A 27586-nucleotide genomic window follows, 5' to 3' on the forward strand; every position below is an offset into this window, starting at 1 on the left:
CGAATGGTAATGAAAAATATGCAACAGAGTACAAATGAGTACAAATGAGCATAGTAAGCAATTTTATGCCTTTGGGAGAAAGCACTGAGATAATAAATACAAATGACAAATATTTACAATAGACGCAAAGGATGGGACATCAGTAGGCGAACACATAAGACATTTACACATCCAGTCCAGGAGCTGGTGAACAAATGAACAGCTGACCCAGCAACGCGGGAGAATGTTATTGCTTCAGCTTTTGAGTGACGTAAGGAAAAACAGTCAACGTGCTGCAGTGGCCTGTGGCATGAGAAAACCATGTTTATGTTCGGTTCCTATGGCAGAGCCTGGCCTTGCCTCCTTCCTTCCAGGGCAGAGCTGGGTTAGACACATGGATCCTCTGTTCTTTGCAGTCCCAGCTCAGTCTGGGTGCTTTTCCTGGTGAGTTGCTGACCCACCCCACCTAACGATAGCTTTCTCACATGGCCTATGAGACGGAGTTGGGGAATATAAACACCAGTTGTGTTTGGGGTGAAGGTATTCCGTAGAGCAGATCATTTAACAGTAGAAAAATTTAGCTTCTGTTCCTGGTCTCTGGTTGCTTGAGGGAGAGCTAACGAATGTCTGTCAAGATAAGGGAGGATGCATATTTTTTGGCTTACTCCCTAGAACTATGCTCAACAAACTCTGGCCTGGGACTCATATTCAGCTGGGGGATTGTTAAATAAGATTTTACTGGAAGAGAGCCAAGCCCTTTCCTTTACGTGTCTGGGGCTGCTTTTGGGGTACAAAGGCAGAGTAGACTAGCTGCAACAGATACCAAATTGCCCGCCAAACTGACAACAGTGTATTTACTATCTAGCCCTTTGCAGAAAGTTTGCTGACCTTTGTTCTAGAAGGATCCAGCCTAGGACATCTCTCCACTCCTGAAAATACTGACTCCTATTCGAGCTTTGGCTGTAGCAAGAAGCTTTAATTCAAAGCCATTAGGAAGAAAGTGCTTATCAATGAGAAGCTCACAGTAACTGCAAGAAACTCGCTTTTATAGATTTTCTATCATAAGGCTTGCCCTTTCTGCCTTGTATTTTAGTTCCATCTTTTCCTCTGCCTTTCTTTTGTCCACTTTGACTTCCCTTCTCATTGCTAAATATTCCATTAGGATCTGGAAAGTCTTGTCCCTTAGAGATTTGCAGCAGTCCCTCCATTTATGCTAAAGGTTAGCATTCCTTGATGGGAATTACTTAGCAGTCTTCATTCTCTTCTCCCCTTTTCTGTCCTTCAGCACACAGGAGCCAGGTTTCCTGCTTGGCTGCACAAGATCACATGTGGGCCCAATGCTCTGTGGATCTTTGCTAAGGGTCAAGGTGAGATAGCAACATTCTAAAGGAATCTGTCAAACAGACTCTCCATGTGTGCATTTTCCTCCAATTAGGAGGTTTGTCCCAGGTGGGTATGAGCCCATGTCAATATAGTGCTGTTTGATTCCTTTTAAAACTGCACTCACAAAAAATTCACTTGCAAAGGATGGGCTGGGGTTGTTTATCCTCCCCCTTTAAGCTGGTTTTAATGACCCAGTTGCTTTGTTTGAAAGCCATTTATTTAGATGACAGATACGTAGATGTCACTGGATAAATAAAAAAGTGAAATCAAGATTTGAAGCAGTGGTTAAAATATAAACACACAGGGGCCAATCCCTCAGGTGGGTGTCCCCTAGACAGAACAATGGCTCAGAAATTACACATAGAAATTACACTCCCCCACCCCCTCAAGCAGCTCTGAAACACAAGGTCCCATGTAGGAAACTTGGCACCGAGCCCCGCTGTGGCCCCTGCCTCCTTGCCACCCTGCCCCTGCATTGCTCGCCACCTTTCCGTTCACTCCTGGAAACCACATGCCTGCCTTCTGTGAAGACAGCACCAGGAGCTGTGGGTAGAGCCTAGCACCCGTAATGTGGTCCAGCCCAAGTAGCCACCTGATCTCCCCTCCCTGCCTCACCTCCCCCATGACAGAATGCACCACGCGCCCACCACCCACTGGCTCCATGGATGGAAAGAAGACGAAGTTACAAGGAGGATGTGGGGGTTCCCTTGAGTATGCGTGAATGCCTGATTCCCTAGGCACCTCTCAGACCTCTCTGCCTGAGGAGCTGTCTCACCTGCTCATACACCTTCACGAAGTCCACATTCCCCACAAAATCCTGCCTGTGACATCCCCCTCTTTAATGGTAAATGTTTTGGAATGTCCATAGATAAGAAAATGGACGTCGTGGAGGAAAGTTTTCGTGGCTGGGCCTTTCATTTCACCTCCGGATATCAGAATACTCCGATTGTTCGTCCTCCCACTCACTGCTTCCAGAAGGTCCCTGGGTCCCGTGGCCCCCAGCTCTGCCCCGGGCATGAGAGTGACCCTTACTCCCACGCTCGCCCTTGGCACCTCGGCTGTTCTCCCTGCTGCTGGGCTCTGAGAAGTGGTAATTTGCTTCCCCATGGTGGGCCCGGGAGAGTCTGGCTCTGTCCATCTGGAGCTGGTGCTCAGGAGGCACTGTGGGGGGCCTGTGGATGGCTGAGGTGCAGAAGCTCAGGATGGAACATAGGCCCCCCCAGTTCTGCTCACACTGAGTCTGCATGCTGTGGGTGATGGCCTCCTTCACCTCCTCCCCACAGGTAAGCAGCAGATTCACCAGGTCCACGTAGGGTCTAGAGATTGAAAGCAGAGAGAGAGAGAGAGAAAGAGAGAGAGAGAGAGACTAAGAATGGAAGAAGTTCCATAGGGGTCCTGGTGTGCTGTGACAGTGCCAGGAAAGAGATGAGGCCAGTGTTTGGTTTGGGTTTGGTGGAACTACTTTAAGCCTTTGCCCATGTTCCATGGAGCACTGGCCTCTACCATGGCAGGAGCTATAGATACGAGGCTCTCACTCATACTATGCTATGGCTTGTATCTAGATGTCCGTCCCATCATGCAGTCATAGGTGGAGCTTTTCAGAGGTGGCTGGATCTAGGATGTGTGATGCTGGGATTGATTTGTGATGCAATGCTGGGTTAAGGGTCCCCCACCCTGGTTGTGAGTGCTACTGAGGGTGGGTAGAATTTAAGGGACAGAAAGAGGGCTGCTGTTGTCTCTGCTTATCACTTGCTGCTGTTGCTTTGCTGCCTTCTTGCCCTCTTCCCACAGTAAACTGTTTCTCCTCTGTGATGCCCCTCTGCCATGCCACCCATCTTTGGAGCCAGCCAACTATGGACTGAGTCCTCTACAAACTGTGAGCCAAAATAAACCTTTTCTAATTTAACTTTGGGTGTTGCGTAACTTGTCTCAGCAACAAGAAAAAATAACTAAAGCATACTAGTTGTACAGACAGAGCCTGCCACAGGAAAAAGAGCCAGTAACAATTCACAGGTGCATAACTAGGGCTAGGACACTAAAAGGAAGGTGAGCAGTGACTAGGGCAGCTGTATTAATAACAAGACACGAGCATTCTGGGGGTGTCCAGCCATGGGAGCCAGGTGATTTTCACCTAAGTGTTAGGTCTTGGGGTCAGTGGAACACACTTGGGCAAATGGTAGAGGGCCTTCAATTCCAAACTCAGGACTCCTCTCAGTAAGGGAGAAGACAGGAAGGGTTTACAGTTTGTGGCAGCTCCTTACGGCTGCCTTGAGTCCCCCACCTTCGTCTCTTGTGTGGTGCTAGTAAGGCCAGTTTACTTTGTACCTGGTGCCATTGTTGCAGGAAGCGTCCCCTGACTGAGGCTCCCAAGAGCCACTTCTCCCATGTCTGTGCCTGCTCCTGGCTGAGGCTCACGAGGAAGGGTATTTTGGGAAGCTACTGAATATACTTCCCTCTACATCTGGAGGCCTCTGCAATAGGCGGTGAAGGGCTCCAGGAAGACCACTTCCTTGGAACATCATTTCCCTTTCTGGTAGCAGTGGCAGGGCAGTGGGAGTGGCTGTCTAACCACCCTTATTCTTTCAGTCTGGGGTTCCCCAGCACAGAAAGTGAGAGGCTCCTGTATTTGCAGTGTGAGCCTGCTTTTATGCTTTGCTCTGGAGGGCTCAACCCCTTCTGGCTGCCTTGGGCCATTCTTCTGGAAAACTGTTAGAGGAGTTTACTCCAGGAGGTGGAAGATGTGTGCAGAAGGTAGGTAGCAATGTGCCTGCTTTTTTATTTATGAGCCATCTGGTAAGTAGTGTGCCCAGCAATGGGTGCTTAGGGCCCACTCACCGATTGGCCTTTTAAAATCCCCAAAGGGGTATGGAATGCTTCATGTGACTAACTGGCATTCTTTGTTTCTTCTTTCATTTTTGTTTTTCGGGACTGGGGATGAAACCCAGGGCCTCATGCATGCTAGGCAACCGCTCTACACAGAAGTATGCATCCAGCTGGCTAACTGGCACTCATAAGCAGCCCTTAGCAAAAGTTCTGGATACATTTGACCATGAGTATCAAGCCCTGGGTCATTGCCTTGAGCAGGGAAATCACTGTGGAATGTGAGATCTTTACGACAAGCAGCAAAAGTTTTTTGCTCCATGGGCCTTGGCCATCTGGATGGCTGTATTAGAGCCAATGTGATCTCTCTTTGTAACTTGGCAGTTGTTAGTATGCAGAAAGAGCAGATTATGTTTTAGGATAATGTGTGAAGCAGTTTGCTGCCATTCTTTATTAATTAGGTCTCAAGTTATAATTGAGCAAACGGTCCTCACTTAGTGGATGTAAAAACTGAGCAGAGGGAGGTGGCCTTTGGGAGCTTCCAGTATAGGAAGGCCTGAGAGCAGAGAAGGGTTACTCTGGTTGATAGCATTCCAGCTGCTTTTTAAGGCCTCCATGATACCTTTGGTGTTAGAATCTGTTCATAGTGGAGGTGCAAAGTGCTTAAACTTTCTAAGGCTGGCCTCTGACAGTGACAAACACAGCATAGTAGTGTCTTTTTAGGCTACCTTGAGAGCATGCACAGAGCAGCACAAGGGAAATGCTCAATGCACGTTGGCTTCCTTTCATCTTTTTTTTTTTTCTTTTGGTATTTCTGGGGATCGAACCCAGGGCCTTTTCCCTGAGCTATATCCACCACCCTTTTTATTTTGAGACAGGGTCTTGCTTAAGTGATTAAGTTTCCTAGGCTGGGCTCAAACTCACAGTCCTGCCCCCGGCCCCAGCTTCCCAGAGTGCTAGGAGCCCAGGCATATACCATCACATCCAACTTCCTTCCATTTCTTAAAATTAGCAACTGGCTCAGAGAGCTCAAGTTCACCAAGCACGTCTGCTGAAGTGGCAACAAGATTTTAGTACCTACTGTACTCTCAGGGGCTAGATGAGCACCTTGAAGGGGCTGAATATGTCTTTTTGGGGATTCTAAATTGATTCTTTTCTTTAAGTAAGAGTAAGAGGAAGGCCATTTCCCTAGGGTGTTATGTCTGCTACAGGCGCTCTCAGAATTCTAAGGAAGGCAGGGCTTTTCCACATTCTCCTCAGCTCCTGGCCCTTGCTCCCGACTAGTAGGCTGTGGACTGTAGGAAGGGGTGTGTGTGCCAAAGCAAGCTAATCTAAGCCATGTTTCGAGTTGGCATGGTGCCTTCTCAGGCTGCAGACTGAGACCCTGTCTAATGATAAAGCTCAGCTCACTCAAAAGGGTATCAGCAAGGTTAAAGGGTTAAAAACAAACAAACAAACAAAAAACAAAACAAAAAAATAACACTTGGAGGGGCATGTGTCTGGAGGTTCCAAATGATGTGTGGCTGCCAGTGACAGGGCTTGTGGAGCCAAGGTAGGCTGTCTGCAGCTGGAGGGAGGCAGACGATAAGGAGACAGTGGGGGTAGATAAGAAGGGGTGAGAGGAGCAGAGCGGAACAGAATGGAGAAGAGCTGCTTTAAGTGAATGTGCACATTTTGAAGTAGATGAGGGCTGTGTTGAGGAATGAGGTGAGAAATGACTACATTTCCTTTTCTCTTAAGTGAAAAGCAAATTTGGTTCTCATTCTCTTATTTGTGACCAATGCCACATATTCTGAAATGACTTTTTGATATCTGGTCACTGACAGGATCCTCTAGTCAGTCAAGATGGTTAGAGGGGAAAAAAAATCTCAAGCAATTTAGCTTAAAGTACAAGCAGATGCTCTGCAGAGCTGTGGCCCCATAAGGGTAAATAATTGGGGTTTTGGAGGAGCTGGAGTTTGATGGAACCCATACCTTAGAAGTGATGCCTTTGCAGGAAACAATGAGGACCTGTAGGTTACCACATGGCATGTCCTTAAAAGAGGCCCACACTTCTGATCGGGCTGGGCCACTGGCACTTCCGGAGTAGGCTGGGTTGGGGCCGTATGTTCATTCTAAGTGGCGTGGGGATCCTAAGGAAATGAAGGTCCCTGGCTCTATGGGCCACGTTCATGGAGAAAACAACAGAAAGCCACCTCCCTCTTAAATGTGAAGGATGAGGGAACAAATTTAAAACTCAGTTTTCCTAAATAAGACTTTTACCAAAAGACTATAAGGAATTTTTACACTCTAAACACGAATCACAGACTTATAAACTGGCACTCATTCTCCATTGTTGAGGACAGTGAACCATGGATGACAGGAGGGAGAGGGGACTTGGGCAAAAAGACTTCATGGAGTTTCTTGGCCATGGGCTGTTTGTGTTTGTTTTTTCCAGAGGTTCCTTAAAAGAGGGGGGTTTCACAGTACTTTCTGTGTAGAATGGGGATACATTTGAGAAAGGGCAAAAAAAACCCTTGTCACATTTGGGGACCAATGAGGCCTTAGTAGGTCTAGTGAGGGGAGGACATGCCAGGGCGAAGGAAGCTAGAATTCTGACAACTTGTGTCAGTCATATACAGTCGGCCCTCTACATCCATGGATTCAACCATGAATAAAAAATGTTCGGGAAATAAATTGCACCTGTATTGAATATGTGCATTCTTTTGTCTTGACATTAGTCCCTAAACAAAATAGTATAACAACCACTTACATAGCATTTTCATTGTATTAGGTATTATAAGTGAGCTAGAATTGATTTAAAGTGGGTTATATAAGTAGGTTATATGCAAATACTACACCATTTCATATGAGACTTGAGCATCTGTGGATTTTAACATCTGGATGGGGTCCAGGAACAATATTGAGGGACAACTGCCTATCACCAATTCCCAAGTTGAATAGTAGGAACCAAACCTCAGAGAAAGTTCCTTAAGCTCTTAGCTTCATTTTCCTCCTCTGTAAGAAGGGAACAGTAATCCCTATCTCAGTGTTGTTAGGAAAGACAAATGTGATAATTCATGTAAAGCCCCTGGCCTAGGGCCTGACACATAAAAATAATGTTGTTGTTGATGCTGTTGTTCCTTTGTAGGTATTTGGAAGAATAAAAATATTTCATAAGGCATTAGTATGATTCAGAAAAGGCAATATAATTTGTTTTGGACAAGAGCTGCTTGCAGAGCTTCACCATCAATCTTATAATCCTTACACTATACCAGAGGGGTGAGCTACCTATAAGCTTACAACCAAGTGGGCAATAACAGGAGATGGTTGTTGTACTCTGTGGTCTAGATGGCACTAGTCAAGTAGGGATAGCCTGTTTAGTGACACTCCTGGGAGAAGGTCATGGGACGAACTGCGGGGCAAGAATTCATAGAATTGTAATGATTTGGTTCAATGAGTCACTGTGGGAAGAACAAGAGTGCCACCAAGCTGGCAATAACATGTTCTAGACAGCTTAGCCAGTGGCTTATTTTCTGCTCAGCATCTCTGAAGAAGGAATCATCCTTGGCAGGGAATTTGGCTCAGTGGTTCCGATGACTGCCTCGAAAGTGCAAGGGCCTGAGTTCGATCCCAGTCCAAAAAAAAGGAGTCATCCTAACCTTCAATGTTTATGAACTGTGCATTGTGTCAGGAACAGTTATGCATCAACAGGCCTTACCATCGTGCAACATTTAGGATTTTGTAGCTGAGATAATTTTTAAGGAATGAGATGGCTTTGATTTATCACTGAATTTCAAGTCTTTGAATAAGTTCAGTTCGTATTTCCTAGTTTTGGCATTGTAATATTTTTTTTTTTTTTTTTTTTTTTTTTTTTTTTTTTTTTTTCTTCTGGCAGGGCCTTAATGAGTTAGAAACGGTGAGCTGGACCTTCTGAGCAAAAAGAGAGCCTGGAGGCAGAAAAAGAAGCAATCGCTCTGAGTGTGGGTTATTTAAGAGTGTAGGCTGTGGGGCCAGATTGCGTGGATCACAGTGGAGCTCTGCATCTCACTAGCTGTGACCCTCAGTGGATCTGAGTTTTCTCATCATGTAAAATGGAGCTGATTAAGGAATCTATCTCAAAGGGCTGTTGTGAGAATCAGGAGAAAACCATACAAAAAGCACAGAGTAAACATCCCACAAATGTTATTAAGTATCCTGCAGCTACCTGGAAGACCTGTGGGGTTCTTGTCTAAGATAAAAACAGAGTATTTCTCAGTGTACACGTACACACACCACACACACACACACACACACACACATCTATTTTTGTTGCCTATGATTTCAAAATAGGTGATGGAAATCTCTTTCAGTTTCCTGAAAGCCAGCAGGAAAGGAGATTCCTAGGGGAGTTAGTGCGGCTTTCTGAATCAAACTCAACTTTCCCCATTTGACAGGAGCTCAGCCTCTAACAGCAAACCTCCCAGACTGAGTGCAGCACACTTCCAATCTCCACTACTCCATCCTTGCCGGAGCAGCCCTACATCGCCAGCTTCCCCGTGAGGCAAGGCATTATGAGTACTCACTCGTGCAGCAGTAAGTCTTTGAAGTGGATCATCTCCACTATGACCCGGATGTTCTCCTGCGCAGCTGCGCACAGATCATGCTTGAGATAGCATTCCCGCTGCAACTGGAACACCATTTCCTTGATGGCAGGGCACTTCCGGCTTATGCAGCCGAACCTGTGCCGCAGAGCGTGGGCTTTACACTTCAAGGCATCCTTGATGAATGACTTGCCCTGAGGACAGAAGAGGAAGAAGCGGCAGAAGAGGAAAGACTTTGTGATATGGTTAGACATTTACCCATTTAAGTTTCTTTTTTTGACAGTACAATCCCAAGGCTCCTTCTCAGACTGATAACCTCCCAGGTGACAGGCTACATCGGAGGTACACTGGGAGGGACATGATACTTCCAGAAGAGGAATATTAGTTCTGTACGCTAACAAATCTGCCTCTTTCCTCAGCAGCTGCACTTTTAGTTTTCCTTGAACTGGGGCGTCTGTGGCTGTCTGTCCTCAAGACAGCCCGGTATTGGCTACTGAGTGGCAACTTTTCTGGCACACCAGGGGAATTGGGCCTTAACTCCTTTGTCATTCTCAGCAAGAGTTCTTCGCCAGTGGAAGATGCCTCTTTGTCCAAATCAAACATTTTTCCTTTTTCCTTCAATGCTACGAGCACTACCGCTGAGATGGTGTGCTCTTGGAACCTCCCCTCTCTGCCTAAGTGCCTCTGATTTGTACTCTTGTCATCTCCCATCCTTCAAGGAGGAACACTCTTTGCCTTTCCAAAAATGACTCTACTCCTTTAAACTGTTAGGATTATTGCCTCTAAAAGGCTTTCCTGGCACCCAGCCTGGCAGCATCTGAGCCTGAGTGCCCATCTGACAGCCCCTCCCCCCGCGGTCCTGCTCTGAGGGGGCCAAGGCGGCCAAGCATACATCTGGCCGCAGTTCTCTTTCCTGGCAACTCCATTAAGCTGTGCTTATCCTAGAAAGGAGACAGCTGTTGGGGGTGTGGAGGCAGCTCTGCCTTTTCTCCCTTATCAACCTCTAGTGGCCCAGAGGCATTGTGGGATGCCTACCCAGGAATCTTCACACCCTCTATTACTATAGAAACGAGCTATCCTTGGAGAGGTCACCCTCTGTTTTTAGACAGGTCCGGAAGTCACTGAGTTGAGAAAGTAAACGGGTTTAGGTCTGAAGTGGGAAGCCAGCCAACACATTTATTTTGGTTCTCCCTTTAGAAAGCAATCAAAATGTCTGCAGATCATGTCTGATGGCTGAAAATCCATGCGGTGTAGTCACCTTCCCAGTGCCCCTTCTCCTGTGAACTGTCCAGGAGTCAAATGGGATGGAGGGCAGTGTGTCAATTTTTTAAGCAGTTTATGCTGAGAATTGACCTGAAAGGGATGCCTCTAACTTGAGAACATATTCCTGTTGGTTGAGGGGGGAAAAGGGAAGATTAGTGCAAGGATTGTGGCAATCTGTTCTTGGTATTCTTCCCTGACATCCTGTGAGCTTGTCTTGTAGTACACATCTTTCCTCTGGACTTCCTATTACGTCTCCTCACTCCAGGTAATCCAGAAGGGACACTTCTTTCCAAAACCTTAAGAGTTTAAAGTTCTACCTTTTCCCTGCCCGGGTCTCTGTTTTTCCCACTTGCCACTTCATGTCCTCCAGTCCCCTCTGGTTCCCAGGCATTGCTTTGTCAGGCTCTCTATGGGATGTCAGTGTGTGGTGACTGTGATAGGCATAAATCACACCCAAACTGTTGGCCTTTCCAAACATCATCACTCACCAATGAAATGGGACAAAAAATTTATGAGTGATAATAAGTGTTATTCTATAGGGCCAGAGAGAAAATGAAGGTGAGCCTAATGCCACATGCTATCAAAACATGTATTTGAGCTGTTGGCCCCAGAGCTGTCAAGATTGCTAGTTGGGTTCTTGTTCTGCCCTGAGCAGCAAATCAGCTTTACCCTGGGGACCTAGGGGTGTCTGAGATGGGTCAGGCCTGGACTATATTTATTATATACAGCAAAAGAAAAGTGTGGAATTCCAAGACTTATTCAAGTTTTTTACTTTTTAGGTTGGGCAAGTGGAGTCTTCTACTCAGAAGGAATAAATGTCTGCTCTTCTGGAGGCCTTGAATTGTCTAGGTTGTTTGCCTTGATATATACTAGATGACAGATTCCTACTAGGTGTAAAGAGCAATCAGGTGGAATGTGGAAGGAGGGAGTCCCTGCCACTTCAGCCTACTGCTCACAATGCAATGGGCTTTAGGGACTGTGTTTTGGGTGTCCAGACACAATATGTCCTCTCATAAGATGTTTGTAATTCACTATACTTTGATGTCCTGGTCTACTTAGCCCGTGTAGATACAGGTTAGGAGTAGAAAGAAGCTGGGCATGGTGACACATGCCTATAATTGCAGTGCTCAGGAGACTAAGGCAGGAGGATTGCCACAAGTTCCAGGCCAGTCTGAACGACATACATAGCAAGGCCCTGTCTCAAAAAATAATAACAAAAAAAGTGTAGAAGTATTTCGTATACACAACAGCTCCAAAGAGCAGATCATTAATGCCACTGGCATCTTTCTATAGACCAAGAATATCTCTCGCAAGCACTAAAACACCACAAAGAACAGCCAAGGAAATCTATTAACAAGTCTTTGCAGTGAACATTTTGATCATGCTATGCCAACCCCAAGCCTTCACACTCTCTGTGGTTGTTACCTGGGCATCAAATTTTCCAGCGTTGTGCAGAAAAGTCATGCAAATTCCATGTAAGCCCCGAATCTCACAAGAGTTGTTCTCGAAACATTCAAAAACGCCACACCCTACATCACCTGCATTGACCAAACAGTGCTGGATCTCCGCTAAAATGAAAATTACATACAAATATATAAATATATATATATATATATACACACACACACATATATATAACTCTCAGCCATGCTGGGGAATGCAGAGAGGTCAGTTGAAATAAAAGTTAGTAAGGACTAAAGGAAGGTTTAAGTGGGAAAAAGTTAGTAAATGACTATTTCAGGGTGTAAGGAGGCAAGGAAACAAAATCTCATTCACTACTAAGTACTGATATTTGCAAATACTTTATTTGTAAAAATGACAAACGTAACTATAAGAAGTTAGGGCTGAGTATCTCCTTCCTGTTTTCTCCATTTTATTAAAGTATTTGTGGGGATAGTTTGAAGCAGAAAATATCTCAGCTTTTTCTGAAGACTGCACTTCATCAGTGAAATGTACCCGTCTCTCCTTGGATCTGGAGAAGCTGCTGCCATTACATCCCAGCCATTTCCTTACTGACCCCCAAATGAGTTCGTCCAAAAAGCAGTTTCAATTCAGCATTATGATTCAACAGCTAAAAATCAAAACAAAATTCCTATTAAGGCAGCGCCTCCAAACCATCCACATTAAAAATACCAGGCTAAGAAAGCTGCGGTTTTCCAGCAGGCTCAAGAGCCAGTCGGAAGGGGGCTAGCTGTGCAAAACGCCACCGCTCACCCTGAGAGGTTCCTTTTAATTAGGGACCGGGTGTGAGATTCATTTAATCCCCGTGGCCCCAGAGCTTGCTGCCCTCCTTTGCAGAGGAGGGTTCTCATTCGAATGTGGTTTCTCATTCGCCTCTGGAAGGACAGACTGCGGAGTTAACTGTCACTCTGCCTCCAGCAAAACCTCGCTTCCCTTCCACCCCCCCCACCCCACCGGATTGTCTGATTTAAACCGAAATAAAATTACACCAGAAAAGTATATTTGGGAAGATGGGCGGGGTCCGAGTAGAAAAATCTGCATTCAGATTAAATCTAGCGAGAGAGAATAAGGGACTTGTATTTGTCGAGGGTCACCAACTCCGGAGAATCACGGTCAGTTTTCAGGGCAAGCGCCAGAGAGGGGGAAGGGTGGCGAGGGTCCTCGGGTGCGGGACCCAGCGTATGGAGGTAAGCGGCTCCGGGCTGACCCACGCGCGGCCCCGGCGTGCCGGCAGCACCGCGGCTCACTCACTAGGGGCGTCCCTTGTGGGCTTTCGTCCGTTCCTGCTCTGGCTCTGAGCGCACGCACTCTGTAGCCGCGGCACTCGCACGGCCCCCCCAAAAGGCTGCGGGGGTGGGGGTGGGCGCAGAACGAAGGAGTTGAGCTGTAAGCAGATTTTCTTTCACTCCTCAGCTCTGGGAAAAGGGCCAGCCCCGTGTCCCGCGCGCCTGGCTCTGCTCCGCAGTTTGCCGAGAGCAGAGAGGCGTTTGAGCAGAGGAGGCGCACGGTTCGGGTCGTGTCACCATTTCTGAGCTTTGCTGACTGCCCAGAAGCAGGGGACGGCGGCAGCACCACGGAGGTAGGCTTTGCGCCACCCGCTTCCCCTTCCAAAAGTAGAGTCCCCCAAAGGGCGAGTACGCGATGCAATTTGTCTCGCCAGCAAAGTTTGGGATGCCGGGCATCTTTTGAGGAGGGGGAGAAGCAGTCCTGCCTAAGCTGTCCGGCTCGGAAGCGGTGGTCTCCGGGTGCAGGGGTCGGCCCAGCTCCGGGGCCCCTCGGTTCCTCCCGTGGGTCAGCCGGGATGGAGAAGTGCTCTTGCACGGGTGGCCTGGCAGCGTCGGGCCCTGCCTCATATCCCCTCAACCCCGGAGAGGACAGCAACAAGTCCTGCCCCAGCCATTTCATCACCCTGCTAGCACGTGCGGATTCCGGGCGCTCTGAGCCCGGCGCAACCTCGCCTCGCCTCTCCTCGTGCTTTCCTATGCATGCCCCGCGCCACACCAAGAGTTTACCGGGCCCTGGATGGGCGCCGGGCTCTGGGCGAAACGCCCAAGGCGCGCTGTGCGGCGCGCAGTATTCTCCCAGCGGCTCCTGGCCGCAGGGGCGCACGCATTTACCTGTGTTCTGCAGGGACAGGCGGCCTTTCTGCTGGGAGCCCCTGTCTTGGGGACCTTCGGGTGGGTTGGTGGCATCGGTCCCTCGCGCCGGGTCGAAGGTGGCTAACACCAAAGCCAGGGTCACGAACTGGCCCAGCCGCTCGGCACACATGGTTCTTGGTATAAACCTCCCGCCGGGAGACCTGGATTCTTTGTGCTCCCCTCCTCCTCTTCCTCCTCCGCCGCTTCCCCTCCTCCTCCCACTCTTCCTCTTCGCTCGCCTTTTCCCTCCTCCTCGCAGCCGCGGCTCTGATAGAGGTTACCCAGCGCCCTCCCGTAGCTCTCCAAAGAGCATGTGACCAGCCGTTAGCAGCGCCGCGAGTGCCGGGCAGTGGCAGGGATGGTGCCTCAAATATCCCTGGAAGCTCTGGTGTCACTTGAATGAAGGAGTCGAGCAGGTGTTGTCCCGGAGGCTGGACCAATCCGAGACCCCAGCCCGTTTGACAACACAGCCGGGAGGCGGGGCTTGCGCTCAACTACTACGAGAGGAAGCTGAGCTCCGCTGGGAGCGCCCGACAAAGTTGCCGACCTGGCACCGGCAATGCGTTCGCGCGCGCGTGTGAGCGTGTGAGTGTGAGCGCGGCCGGAGTTGCGTGCGCGTGTGCGGGTGCTCCAGGGCAATGGCCGAACGCACTTCAAAAAATTAAGGCAGATCCCAGCTCCAGTAGCCGCTAAAGCGGGGCAGGAGGGCACCGTCTATCCTGGGACTTCCAGGTCCTTGGCTCACATCCGGCTGGGAAAGTTTTCTCTTATCACCAATTGCGATTCATTGAAGATTTTAGCACGGTGGCCCGGATAGATTAGAGCACATACCCGGGCACCGTGATAGTGGAGGCCGATGGAGCACACACCTATAGGAATTCTTAGCGTCGTGGGGTTCTGCATTAAAAACTAGTAAAACAGGGTTGAAAATAGGAGCAGAGCACTTAATAAAGTATTTGACCCGAACAACTGCCCCATCTTCTCGCTTTCTTTTAGGTGGGTCCCGTGACACCTGGGATGTTGTGTCTAGCCCTCTCCCACTACGGATGGATTCCAGTCTGGACTGCAGGGATCCAGGTGACAATCCAGTCTTGCATCATTTCAAGGCGGGTAACAGAGAGGCCCAGGCAGCCCTGAATAAGCCAGCTGCGAAGCCCAGTTTGCTCTGGAGGCCGGCTTTAAAGGCAACTTTGCGCGTCTCCAAATACATTCTTCCATTTTTTCAAGGCGCTAGCCTCTGCCCGTCTCGGGATTCCCTTTACTCTTCAATCTGAATGCAAGTGAAAAAAACCAAAAAGCAAAATTCGGGGAAATGCTCTCCATCTCTTCCCCTTTCCTGTTGGAGCCCCCTCCCTAAGTACTGCCCGGATTAGATTGTCCCCAGCTGCTTTTTCCCCGGCTGGAGGAAGCAAGGAGAAAGTTGGGCACCGCTTGGAGCGCCTTTCCTCCTGCTGTGTGTGTACGTGTGCACGCTCACGTCTCCCTCGCGCCGAGGCTAGGGACAGGAACTGCTCCTGGCCTTGTCAACCCGACGGCTCGACTCTGGGGGTTAGCAAGGATGGGGGAGGGCGGAGACCCGATCACAGCAACCTAGCTCCCCGGGGCGCGCACCGCGTGTTGGCACGCCCTCGTCCCTCCCCCGCGGGCACCACCCTTCTCTGGGAGAACAGGTGAGCCCGGGTACCAGCTCTGAAGCCTCACACACCCCCGCCCGGCTCGGCGCCCGCGCCCTCTGCAGTAATGTGCCGGGAAGGTTTCATCACCCACCGCCCCCGGCAACGCAGCCCGGGGCCTCCACGGCGGGGCGCACTGCCGGCCTTATTGGGGCTGCCATGTGACATGCGTGGGGGAGGGGATACGGAGACACCCGGGCTGGTCATTCTGCTGCTGCTTGGCTTCAGAAGCTTTCCTTCCTGGGGAGGAAGCTGGTGGCCAGGTGACCGCCGATGACTGTAGCTACCTTCTCGGGTGGGTCGGGTGGAGCAGACTTCAGTTAGGAGAAAGAGGAAGACGGGGAGGGTGCTTTCAGAGTGGGCTTCCCAGGGCTTGCAGTGTCCAGGAGCCGCTGTCCACTGCACCTGCTCAGATTTCAGAGCCCCAGGAAATGATCACTTTGATTTGAATCTGCAGAAGTGGCAAGAAACAGAGCACTCATTCCCTTGCTTCTGATGGCAAGTTAGCTGCAGCCACAGATTTTTTGTGGAATGCAGACCGGCATCCTCATTGCTTGCCTTGCTTGTTTGAATATTCAGCTCAGCTTCCCTAGTTCATGAAAAACCACCTCCTGCAGATCCTTAAAGCCAAACAAGCAAACAACACAAGGGCTTTTTGGCCTATGCTAATTGGTTAAGGCCCCACACTTCCTGGAGTCAAGTGGATGTTTGTTCTCAGTCTTGCTTAAAGGTATTAACTGAGTTCCTTCTTTCCATCTGATCTCTTTTGTAGGTGAGAACATGAAGAGTATTGGCATTAAAAAGGCATCTGGTCCCCACTTTTTAGATACAGAAGTAGGAGATCCAAGGGGCAAGGGCAAGCCCCCTTTACCTGCTGCAGACACCTTGGCTTCTGCCAGCAACCTTGCAGATGAAGATGACTGGTACCTGTCTCCTCTCTGCCTGTATTAGACACTTCCCTTGCTGCCTGAGGACCTTTGCCTGCTCTCAGAGGACCTGTAACTTAAAAATTCATCTCCAGGCTATTTACCTTACAAAGCAAATAGCCAAGAAACAGCCACAGTTCTTAACTCTGTGACCTGTCCCTTTAGAATGAAAAGAACAGGTAGTAGCTAGAATTTGAGGTGTTGTAAATATGGGTGGGCACTTGTTCTTGAAGTTTTATTTCTGGACCACGTAGCTGAAGCCCAGGCATCCAGATGAGAATGCTCAGTCCAGTCAGTCTCATGAGGGCTTTGAGAATTCTGCAGAATCACCGGGCTGTTTGCAGGAGCTACTAGTCTAGGCTGTAGGCCCAGGGAAGGAGCACTGGGGTGCACAGGCTGGTGATTTTGTTGGGATTTCCTCTCCTACCTGCTGATTCCTTTGGCTCTGTCACTCAGCCTGGTTTGGCAGACTGACTTGAGAGTGGGCGAAGAGGGGCAGTCATCATAATATTGTTATAAAGTAACATGAGTTGAGAATAGGCACTGTGTCACCTGCTAGGTTTGAGACTGTGATGTCCTAGACCTGAAGTCCACCCTAACTGCAAGTTCTGAGAAGCATGAGAGTGGATCAGTTGGTGCTGCCCTGAGGTTAAGCAGAGTCTGATTGCAGAGTTGGGCCCTCTTTCCCACTGAGGCCATGTAACTGGAGAGGCAGTCATGGCCCACCATAACATTCAGTAATGTCTGTGGTTGAGGCAGGGGGCCCTGTTTCCCCTCTAAATCCTCTTCATCAGCTAACTCCAGTCAGCTCAAACTGGGAAGGTTTTGAAGGGAGGGGCACGTGGGTGAGATCTTGAAAGATGGAGCAACTACCACAAAGTTGAGGCAACGGGGGGGGGGCGGTTTAGCAGGTTAGGACTGGAAGTAAATGCAGCAGGAGATGCAGTGGGATTTGCATCAGGAATAGGGGTTGACCATTTGGTGTTAAAGAGATCAATCTTGTGAGTATGTTGTAAAACTGGGCCATTGTGAAAGTCCAGGCTCATCATAGAAGATCTTGCTCTCTCATCCTGAGGGATATTTAAGGATGAGAATGTGGGGTATTCTTTGATTAGATTCTTTTTAGGAATTAGGAAAAGCTTAGAAGCCTATTGCTGACATTGTGGAACAATGGGAAGGAGTGAATTGGAATCTTGATGTGTGTTATGATGTCCAGCAAGAGAGGTGTTCTTGCTCGGGTGTGAACAGGTGGAGCCTTAAAGAACTGGATGCATTCTTGTCTGTGGGACAATGTCTGTAACTTGACACATGCTGTCTAGTCCAGGCTTGCAGAGTTCCAAAGCCTGGGTGGAGAACATGGCTTAGTCCGAGGGAGCTCCGCCCACTGCATGCCCCTCCCACCCGAACTGACTGCCCGGGCTGATGGCGCCACCTTATGGTCAGAGGGGGAACTGAATGACCAAACAGCCTGGTTCAAGGGCCTGGGCCCTAGTATTACGTCTCCTCCTTTCTAAGTTTCCTTACTTTTTCCTTAACAAGTTAGTCAATAGTGATTTAGGCAGTCTTCTCACAATGAGATATTTTAATTTTCTCCATCAAAGAAATTGCTCTCAAGCTTTTTTTCTCTTCCTGCTCCATCCTTCGCTGTCTTACTTTGTGAGCCTAAAATCCACCCTAGTCATGGCTCCTGTGTGTCCTGCCCACAGGAAGAAAAATGACAAATTATTGTAGTGAAAATAGAAAATTACATTCAAAATTACAGACTGCTGCTGTCATGCCTATGAAAATTTTGCAAGCAGAGGTCTTTCCCTAAAATAATATCTATAGTCCTTCTAATCTAATTAACCCAATTGTTTAATCCAATAGAATTCAAGACAAAGACTATATTTAATATTTGTATTTATTACTAATACTACAAAAATATGTTCTACTAATTTTCCCTCTAAAAACACAAAACTTCAACAGCGTTATAAATTAAGAAGGCTTTTCTGGGGCTAGCCTGGAAACCTAAAATTTATAATATTGTTTTTAGCTGGATGTAGTTGCATGTGCCTTTAGTCTCAACTACTTGGGAGGATGAAAAAGGAGGATGGCTTGAGCCCAGGAGTTGGAGGTCAGCTTGGGCTACACAGTGAGACCTTGATCACAAAATACATGCATCACACATTTATATATACATATTTATTTTTGGAGGAAAATATATCTTGAGTCCTAAAATAATCAACTCTCAAAGCGTTGGAACATAACACATTTGTGAATTGGGCATTTCCTCTATGTTACTGATCAATAGTCAGAATGTTCATGGATTGAATGGAAATACAAATGATAAAAAGGAATTTTTAAAAGCCTAAGAGAACAGGAACACTGCACCCCTAGCAATAAATCCATTTACTGGAAAGAATGTAAGGCAGTAAACATTGGATGCCTCTTGTGACCTGAACACTGTTAGTGCCTTGCTTTAAAGCTTACATTTTCTCAGATGCCCTCTCTGTTTTCTTTGGGCCTTCGTTTTTTGCTTTCTTGTTGCTCGCTGAGACAAATTCCAGGAGAAACTATCCCAAGGACTGGGTTGCCTGGGTTCCACCAAGGGAGCTGGTTGAGCACAGAGGTCGGCATTTTCGTGGTAGATTCTGTGGAGCTTTCCCTGGCTAAGCTTCAGTTTTGCTCTGAGAAATGTTGAATTTCGGGTGGGTAAAGAAAAAATCTTTTTCTTTGTGGGAGAAGTTCTTGTACCTTTATATAATGTATCTTGATTCTTATTTTCCTCCATTCCCCTGCCCTCTCTTTACCCCCTCCATCCTACCTATTTACAAAGACTTAGTTTCCATTTTTTCCTTTTCTCATATTTTTCTTTTTCATTCTTACCATTCCCCTACCCCTCCCACTTCCCCTAGTCCTTTAGATCTTTTCTTCCTATTGCACAATGTCAGTTATACATTTGGATCCTTATTTACACTTTTAAATATTCATATCAGAGAAACTATTCAGTATTTACACGTGCATCCTATTTATTTCACTAGAGTATCGCCTCAATGTGCATCCGCTTAGCTATAAATGTCTCTAGTTTCTCATTCTTTATGGCTGAGAAGTACTCCATTTTATAGAAAAACCACATCTTCTTTATCCAGTCTCCAGTTGATGGGCAATTGGGGCTTTTTCCAAGTTTTGGCTATTACAAACTGTGCTGCTGTATGTGGTAGAAGTTTCTAATGAAGTTGGTTTTGAAAGTCTTTGGTAAATGGTCAAATCTATTAATGCAGCTAAACCTCAGTATTTGATCAGTTTTACATTTAGATTGAGTTTTTTTTCCCTGAGAAGTTCTAACTATTTGTAAAGACTGCTATTTCATGACTTATGTTCATTTTTAGGAGTGTTCCTAAGACCAAAGAACACACTTTAAACAAAAGCAGAATAAAGCTCATTCTATGTTGCAATAACCACATTGCACCTTCAGAACCATTTATAAGTCTATGGGTGGATATATGGATAAGTCATAGGACCTTAGTGATTTTAATTTTCTTATATATTAAAAAGTTTCCATTTAATCACCATAATGACAATTTTATTATTACTCATCAGTTATTGCCAATTGGGGTAAAAATCACTCAAAAAAGAAGGAAGAAGAATGATGGAATCACCTATAAGGATGATGCAATAATGCAACTAATCGTCACTATTGCATCATCCCCCGGTTTTTAACATTACATTGTCTAAAGTATTACACCATGTCTCAAGAAGGCATAAGAGAAGACAAAGGGGAGAAACAACTTCAGGTCCATTTAGCCAAAAACGTGCTGGAGGAAAGATACCCTCTTTAACAAACAGTGCTGGGAAAGCTGGCTGTCCACATGCAGAGGATTGAAGCAAGGCCCATATCTCTCACCATGTACTAACCTAAAACCAAAGCGGATCAAAGATCTGAGTAATAAAGCAGAAACACTTAATTTACTGGAAGATAAAACAGGTAAAGCTTTTGAAGACATAGGCGTAGGCAAAGATTTTTCTTTGAATGGAACCACAGTTGCATAAGAAATAACATGAAAAATCAACAAATGGGATTTATATCAAATTAAAAAGCTTATGCACAGCCAGCAAAACACTCAATAGAGTGAAGAGACAACTTACAAAATGGGAAAATATTTTTGTTAGCCACTCCTTGGGCAGACGACTAATATTAGAATATATAACAATTCAGAGATGATAACCACATAGTAAAACTGTCAATCAACAAATGAGCAACTGAAACAAATAGACACTTCTCAAAAGAAGTGCGGATGTTCTTGAAAAAGTGTTCAACATCTGTAGTCATTAAAGGAATGCAAATGAAGACAACATTGACATTCAGTGTGTTACTCCAGACAGAATGACTAACAGCATGAAATCAAGTAAAAACCAATGCTGGCAAGGATTCGGGGCAAAGGAAAACTTCTGCATTGTTAGTGGAAATGTAAATTAGTATAATCACTATAGAAATCAGTATGAAAATTCCTCAAAAAACTAACAATAGAAATTCCAGGATATTCCCATTCCCAATATCTTTTCAAAAGAGTTAGAGACATCGTGTTACAATGATACACGCATACCCATGTTTATAGCAGCACATCTCATAATAGCTACATCTTGGAATCAGCCTATATGCACATCAACAGATGAATGGATAAAGAAAATATGGTTTTTCTGTACAGTGGAGTACAGCAGGGCTATAAAAAAGGATAAATTGGAGTCATTTGTGGGAAAATTGTTGCACCTTGAAATGATAGTGTTATGTGAAACAAATCAAGAATACACACTTAAATATGTTATAGTTTCTCTTATATGGGAAAACAAAGTAGAAATAAATTAAAGAGCAAAATAAAAGATAATAGAAAATTGGGAGATGAATCTTTTGCAAATGGGAAGGAGACCAACAGACGGAGGGGGCGCTGGCTAGGAGGGGAAGAGGAAGGAAAAAGAATTAAGATGTTTTCTGTACATGTGGCACCTCCCCACACTGAATGTACACAATCATCATGTAGTGCAAACACATGCTAACAAAAATAAAAATTTTTAAAAAACACCATCTTTTTAGTCTTCTTACAATTACCATTTGTTTTGCTCAGATATGTATTTTATTTAATTTCATCATTTCTTTAGTTGCTACATAAAACTGTACATGTTTATGAGATATATTATTTTGCTTTCAATGAGTACAGTTTTGAATGTAGAATTTTTCATTTTTTGCACAACAGTGTAAAGAGAAGAAAATTGACAGAGGGAAACACAATGTTAGAGAAATCAGAAGATCAAAGAGAGCAGCATTTTATACTCTGATGATGGTGGAGAAATTGAGTATATAAGGAAAATGTTAGCCATGTGTCTTACATAACAGTAATTTAGACGAATGTTCTCAAATTTAAGAATCTATGAGTAAACAATGTATTTCTAAGGACAAAAAGAAAACATGATATTCTCATCAAGTTAGTCATTTGATAGGAATGATTTCATCATGTAATATTTTGCAACACGAACCTGGGCTATCCTGTCTAAAAGAATGTGGGTCGATAATATTCTTTTAATTTTTATGATATTTGCTCTCTCAAAATTTTTTGATACAACTTAAAATAAACAAATTAAGAAATCAGATCCAAGGTGATTACAAAGGTGATTGTAAAGTAGGTGACATAGAAATGAAAGAAAAACATCATGAGTAATTGTTCTAATGGCCTCTTATAAATGTAAAAATAAAAGCGCTTTATAAATGTGGAGCAAAGAGGACAAACATCTTCTCTGAAACAAATTATGAGCTGTCAGAGGTTTCAGAAGCAATGTGTTTTCTGTGGCAAGTGTATGAAGAACCAGAAGCAATGATAAACTAGAATTGAGAGATTTACTTGAAATCTGAGCTCAGTATTAGGATCACACACAATTAGTTGGTGATCATTTAGTTGAGGACTTTGGCTTACTTTGAGTTTATATACTTTCAAAACCAAGAAAACACAGGGAAAATTTGTGATTTAAATTATTAAATTCTCTAATACAGTTAAATACTTTTAGTCTCATTTGACTAGATTATTCATAAAAATAAAAAGGATCCATTGGACCCGATGGCAAAGGATGACGGCGGCTTTGCCCTTAGTACAGTGTGTGGGTTAAGGTTGTAGAGACAAATATCAAAATGACTCCTTCAGCAAGGAGTCAGTGTGTAGATGTTGGTGTCACTATCCATCCTCAGCCCACTTCTCACACACTTACCCGGTTCCACATTGGTCCATTTCAGACTGTATCACAGAATCATACATCTGAGGATTATTTTAAAATGGGTTTGAATGAGAGGCATCATGAAATAGCCTGTTTATTCTCCCCTCTACTGTAACTCAGTTCTCCTCAAACTCCCATGAGTATAAGAATTACTGCACAGGGGCCAGGGATGTAGCTCAGTGGTGCCGTGCCTGCCTGGCAAGTACAAGGCCCTGAGTTTGATCCCTGGTACCACACACACACACACACACACACACACACACACACACACAGACACAAGAACTACTTCACAGAACTAAATACACATGGCATGAGTACTGCATCTTAAATGGTAGTTTACAGAGTTTAAAAAATTATTTTACTTTTTATGATGCTGGGAATGGAACCCAGGATCTTGTGAATACTAGGCAAGTGATCTACCACTGAGCTGCATCCTTAACCCCCACAAGATTTTTAAGATTTTGACCACTCAAGGTTTTACTTTGCCAAATTTAGAACTTCACACCAACCATGGACTGGAAGGCTCTGCCAGATCTGGCCCTTCAGATTTCACAGTTCTCTCATGCATTCCCTTCCAGCACCTTCTTTCCACACTGCAAGTAGTCTACGAACTTTCCTTAGGTCCTTAATGCAGGCTGTTCCTGTAAGACAGGGGCTTTTATTACTTTATTTATTTGTTTGTTGTTTTATTCTGTCTCCTACCTAAAGTGAGATATAATCTCCCTGGTGTTGGGAAGATTGCCTGCCTTATCCAATGTCCAATCCATAGAACCTACTACAATCCCTGACACAGTAAATTAAATGTGTGTGTGTGTTTGTGTGTGTGTGTATGTGTGTGTGCATGTGTGCATTGGTTGACAAAATGCCTCAGTGCCATTAGCAGAACTGAGACTGCTAATGAGGGGGTGGGGGAGGGGAGGGGGGTTATAAAGGGTTAATGGCATCCAGGTGGCTATCTGGTGGGCAAGTCACTGACTCTTCTCCCAACTCTTGTAGCACTTCCTGATTACTTAGCACTTTATGCCTCTTTGCCACCTCAAGTCCAAACAGTCTTATCTGCAGCTCATTTAGCTGAAAGGTTCCAAGTTAAAGTTTGAGCCTGGATATTCCAATTCCTAGATCTTTGCATTTTCTTGTAATTCTAAAGATTATATGGTTATATCCACATCTCCATCCTTACCAGTGGACTGCCAGGATTATGGATCATGTTGAAAACCAACATGTTTCTTTTGATGCTGATCAAAGTGAACTTAGTTTACAGATGACTTAAAAAACAAATTCATTTTGTTTTCTTTCTAAGATCTTAAAAACCTTAAGAAAGAGAAAAAACTTTGAGAAAGAAAAATATGATTAGAAGTAAGGCTTCAGAGGAAAGAAATAGGAGCAAAGTTAAGGTTACTACTTAAAGCCAACGAATTTTCTTATGAATATAAGAAAATTGTTTGTTTTTGTTTTTGCAAGGCTATCACCACCACCAAAAAATGTGGGCAATAAGATAAATTAGCACACAATTAAGGCCAAAAGGCTGATAACCAATAGAGGAGGCAAAAACAGGTTTCTGAGAGAGGGCAGAAGACAGGAGAGGCTGTCCAGAGGGATGGTTGGTAAGCCGCATGTGATGTTACCAACAATATAGTGATCCCTGCAGGCCCAGCATGTCATGGGTATTTAGTGGCTAGGGAAAAGAGGAAAGTATTGGACCTTGATATCCATTTCTTTTTTTTTTTTAATTCTATTGAGTTTATTGGTACATTTTAGGGATACAGTACAGTTACATTCATTGTTGGGATCTTGTACCTCTACATGACAAGTCTTGATTCTCATTTTTTCCCCTTACCTCTGCCCACCCTTCACCCCCTCCTCCCCTCCCCATCTACAAACACTTTATTTTCATCTTTTCATTCTCTCACATTTTTTTCTTTTCCCTTTTTGTTCTTCCCCTACCCATCACACCTTCCCTACACCTTTAGCTCCTTTCTTCCCATTTCTAAATGTCAGTAATCTTATTAGAATCTTATGCATTGTTGCAGATTATTCACACCAGGGAAACTATTTGGTATTTACACATGTGTGACTTATTTATTTCACTTAGGAGTATATCTTCAATATGTATCCATTTTCCTATGAGATATCCATTTCTTAATTGCAGCCATGTAGGGAAATGTTTTAGGGCAAGGAGAGACAATCTGTGGAGTGTGGGGCTAGCTTGCAGCTGCACTGTGGGTGAAGTAGGGGCTTTGGATTTAGATACCTCAGGATTCAAGTTCCTGTCCCAGTCCAACTTTGATTAGCTGGGTGATCATAGATGCTGTAGTTGCTTCTTCATCACTGGGACAAAATACCTGATACCTACAAGTCAAAGGAGGAAAGGTTTATTTTAGCTCACAGTTTCTAGAGGTTTCAGTCCATAGTCGGCTGGCTCTAACGCTGGGTAGCATGGCAGAGAGGCATGGCAGAAGAGAAGCAGTCCATGGCAGGGTAAGCAGGTGGCAGCAAGCAGTGAACCTACCTTCTTTCTGTTCCTTTATATCCAAGCTGCAAGCCTATTGGTTGGTGACACTGGGGGGTCTTCTGTTTTCAGTAAATCCACTCAGCCACATCCAGAACTATGCTTATTCAATCAGTTGGGTATTTCTTATTCAAGTTGACACAGTTAAGTATTATAATGGTCAAGCTCGCTTCTCTGAGCTTTAATCTGCTCAACATGAGCACAGAAATAATAGTATATACTTTGTACAGCTGTTATAGGCTTTAATGGCATAAGGTGTTAAAATGTTTTTGTTCTGTGCTTGACACCTGGAAGGCATCAAATAGTCATTGTTTTCCTTCAAGATTAAAGTAGGGATTAATGGTTGTGACCATTTTCTGCTGGGTATCTGAGTTTAAATAAGAATTGTGACCTTTTGTGGTTTTAGGCACCTTGGTCAAGTCCTGAGGAAGTAGAGTGAGTGAACTGCAGTCTCCTCTGACTCTGGGTTGGGTGGCTCCACGAGAGAGGGAGATTGGGGTGGGTTTCATTGGTGAGGGCGCTGATTGAGTTGTAACTGGATACGTTTTTATTTGCAGATTTCTGTGTGCAGTAACTTACCACATTTGCTTTTTAAAAATGCCTTAATGGGCTGCCATAGTAGAAAGACAAAAATCTTTCATTTGTATGTGTGTCGTCCAAATGGTATTTTTAAAGATTTATTTTTGTGTGTTCACGATGTTCTTGAATAATGTTTCCATAATTACGGTCAAAGATAAAACTTGCACAGTGCACAAAATCTGGTCATGCATATTTTAGAGTGTGATTGTCTTTTGACCAGCCTTGGGATCTATTTGCCAAGTTCTTTGCCATCTCATGTTTCCTTAGGAGGACTTGCTTGCATTGGCTCACTGACCAGGAAACTTGTAAACACAGGACAAGGTAAAGGTGATTTCCCTGCTGGGGAGACCTTTCCACTTTCCCTGCCACAGCATGGCTCTCTAGCTAGACCAGGGAGGACAGATCCTCATGTTTTAGCCTTTTATTCAGCAAGTATCTGATGAGTGTCTTCAATGTTCCAGGCACCATGCTGGTCTGTGGGAGGACACTTGGGGGAAGAAGATGAGCAAGGCAGCTGGTCTTGTGCAGCAAATCAGGTAACAAGAAAAGGGAAACTGGCCAGCTAGAGTGATCAGAGAAGTCCTTCTTGAACTAAAGTCATTTCTATAGAAACCTGAATGACCAAAAACAAAAAAACAAGCCATCCAGCTAGAAGCAGTACAAATGCAAAGGCCATGAGTTAGAATAAGCTTGGCTTGTTCATAGCTCTGCAGGATGGTTGGTGTGGTGGCGACCTAGTGAGTGATGTGAGGAATGGCAAGAGAGAAATGATTCGAGGTAAGAGTAAGGGCCAGGGTAAGGATTATGGGTTTCATTGCTCAATGTAATGGAGGAGGGATGAAGGACGGAATGCTGGGAAGAAAGAATACTTGACCAAAGGTGGAACAGGAGGCCAGTGTAGGGCCAATGGAGAACATGGCTTCTGTGCTGCTTAACACACTAGGTTTCACATTTCCGCTACTCTTTGGGGCTCCACCCTCTTTGTGTTTTGGTGGCACATGGTACAGTGTCATCCTCTTAGCTTTGTCATTAGGCACCTCTGCTGTTTCGAGCCAGCCTGGCATAAACCGGAGTTTCGTAGTTCTGATTCAAAATTCATAATAGTTTCTGGTTGCAGAGGGAAGAGGGTCTGATTGGCTAGGATCCCCACTTTAAGCCATTGTGGGAAGGGGCACGGCTGTGAACTGTGAACTTGTCAGCTTGTGTCTAACTAACCTGCAACCTAGTAGGTAGGGTGGGGACAGTGATGTTATAGTGGAACCCCAGGTAAAACAAAACATTGAAAAGCTCCCCAATGTGCCAACCTTCAAGATTTAAAGAGAAATAGGGCTGTTTTGGCTCTGCTGTGATTCTGTTTCTGCTTAGCATTCTCAGGTCTAGGATTCCTGGATTGGCTTCTGAGAGGGAGGAGGCAGCTGCCACAGAGGAAGAACAGCACCAGGAGTTTTGATTAAAAATGGAAAGCAGAGAGTAGGTGAGTGGATGCCTGGGGAGTGACCCTCAGTCAGTCCTGGTCAGGCATAGTGAGGCCTTCGTGCCAGCTTAGAACACCTTGCCATAAGCTCCTGGACACAGGCAGCACAGAAAATGCATGGCTTGTGAATGTCCCTTACAAAGCTCTTGCACCTTTAGAAATGTGGTTCTCTGGTGACTTTCATTGTCACAAGAAAGTCCTCAGGGACCCAAAGTAACTTCTCAGAATGCAGGGGGTGAGATCAGAGCCAAGGACATGTTTCTGAATTCCCTCTAGTCATTCAACTTTCCTGAGCTCCTCTTTCCCCTGCCTTCCCACTTCTCTGAGTCTGCCTCCTTCTCTTATGCACCCTTTTACTCCATTCCTCTGTGGTTTCTATGAACATAGACCTGTTCTTTCCAACAAGCAAACTGTGAACTTTGTAAGTCAAGGGAGAGTTTGCAAGTCCATTTGTGTGACTCTCTCAGCTGTGGACATGACGAAGACTCTTAGCAAATATTTGTCCTTTGAGTCAAATTTTGACTTGTGATTCTGATCTGTTCTCAGTGCATAGAGGGTCAATGTGATGAGTCTACATTTATG

The 27586-nt window shown here is 45.3% G+C and overlaps 1 protein-coding gene and 1 long non-coding RNA gene across 4 annotated transcripts; one reads left to right on the top strand and one right to left on the bottom strand.

The window, feature by feature from the left end:
• Nucleotides 1-144: 144 nt before the first annotated feature.
• Nucleotides 145-14025, bottom strand: Stc2 (stanniocalcin 2). Of its 2 annotated transcripts, XM_010622161.3 has the most exons (5): nucleotides 13586-14022; nucleotides 11433-11575; nucleotides 8727-8938; nucleotides 2416-2678; nucleotides 145-282 (listed from the first exon to the last, which is right to left on the bottom strand). In XM_010622161.3, exons 1-5 carry the CDS (start codon nucleotides 13734-13736, stop codon nucleotides 227-229), a joined length of 825 nt encoding a protein of 274 aa, XP_010620463.1. In that variant the 5' UTR covers nucleotides 13737-14022; the 3' UTR covers nucleotides 145-226. The 2 variants fall into 2 exon arrangements, with proteins under 2 accessions (XP_010620463.1, XP_010620462.1); XM_010622160.3 differs by having other exon boundaries at nucleotides 195-2678; nucleotides 13586-14025.
• Nucleotides 12648-26998, top strand: LOC104860855. 2 transcript variants are annotated; one of them, XR_004516416.1, is made up of 5 exons: nucleotides 12648-13047; nucleotides 14603-14683; nucleotides 25798-25851; nucleotides 25992-26066; nucleotides 26896-26998. It is a non-coding gene; the product is annotated as an uncharacterized LOC104860855 (long non-coding RNA). The 2 variants fall into 2 exon arrangements; XR_004516415.1 differs by lacking the exons at nucleotides 25798-25851; nucleotides 25992-26066; nucleotides 26896-26998 and adding an exon at nucleotides 16052-18964.
• Nucleotides 26999-27586: the final 588 nt, after the last annotated feature.

The sequence above is a fragment of the Fukomys damarensis genome, unplaced genomic scaffold (genome assembly GCF_012274545.1).
Source record: "Fukomys damarensis isolate Sample0158 unplaced genomic scaffold, DMR_v1.0_HiC HiC_scaffold_9, whole genome shotgun sequence".
In the NCBI taxonomy this organism is placed as follows: domain Eukaryota; kingdom Metazoa; phylum Chordata; class Mammalia; order Rodentia; family Bathyergidae; genus Fukomys; species Fukomys damarensis.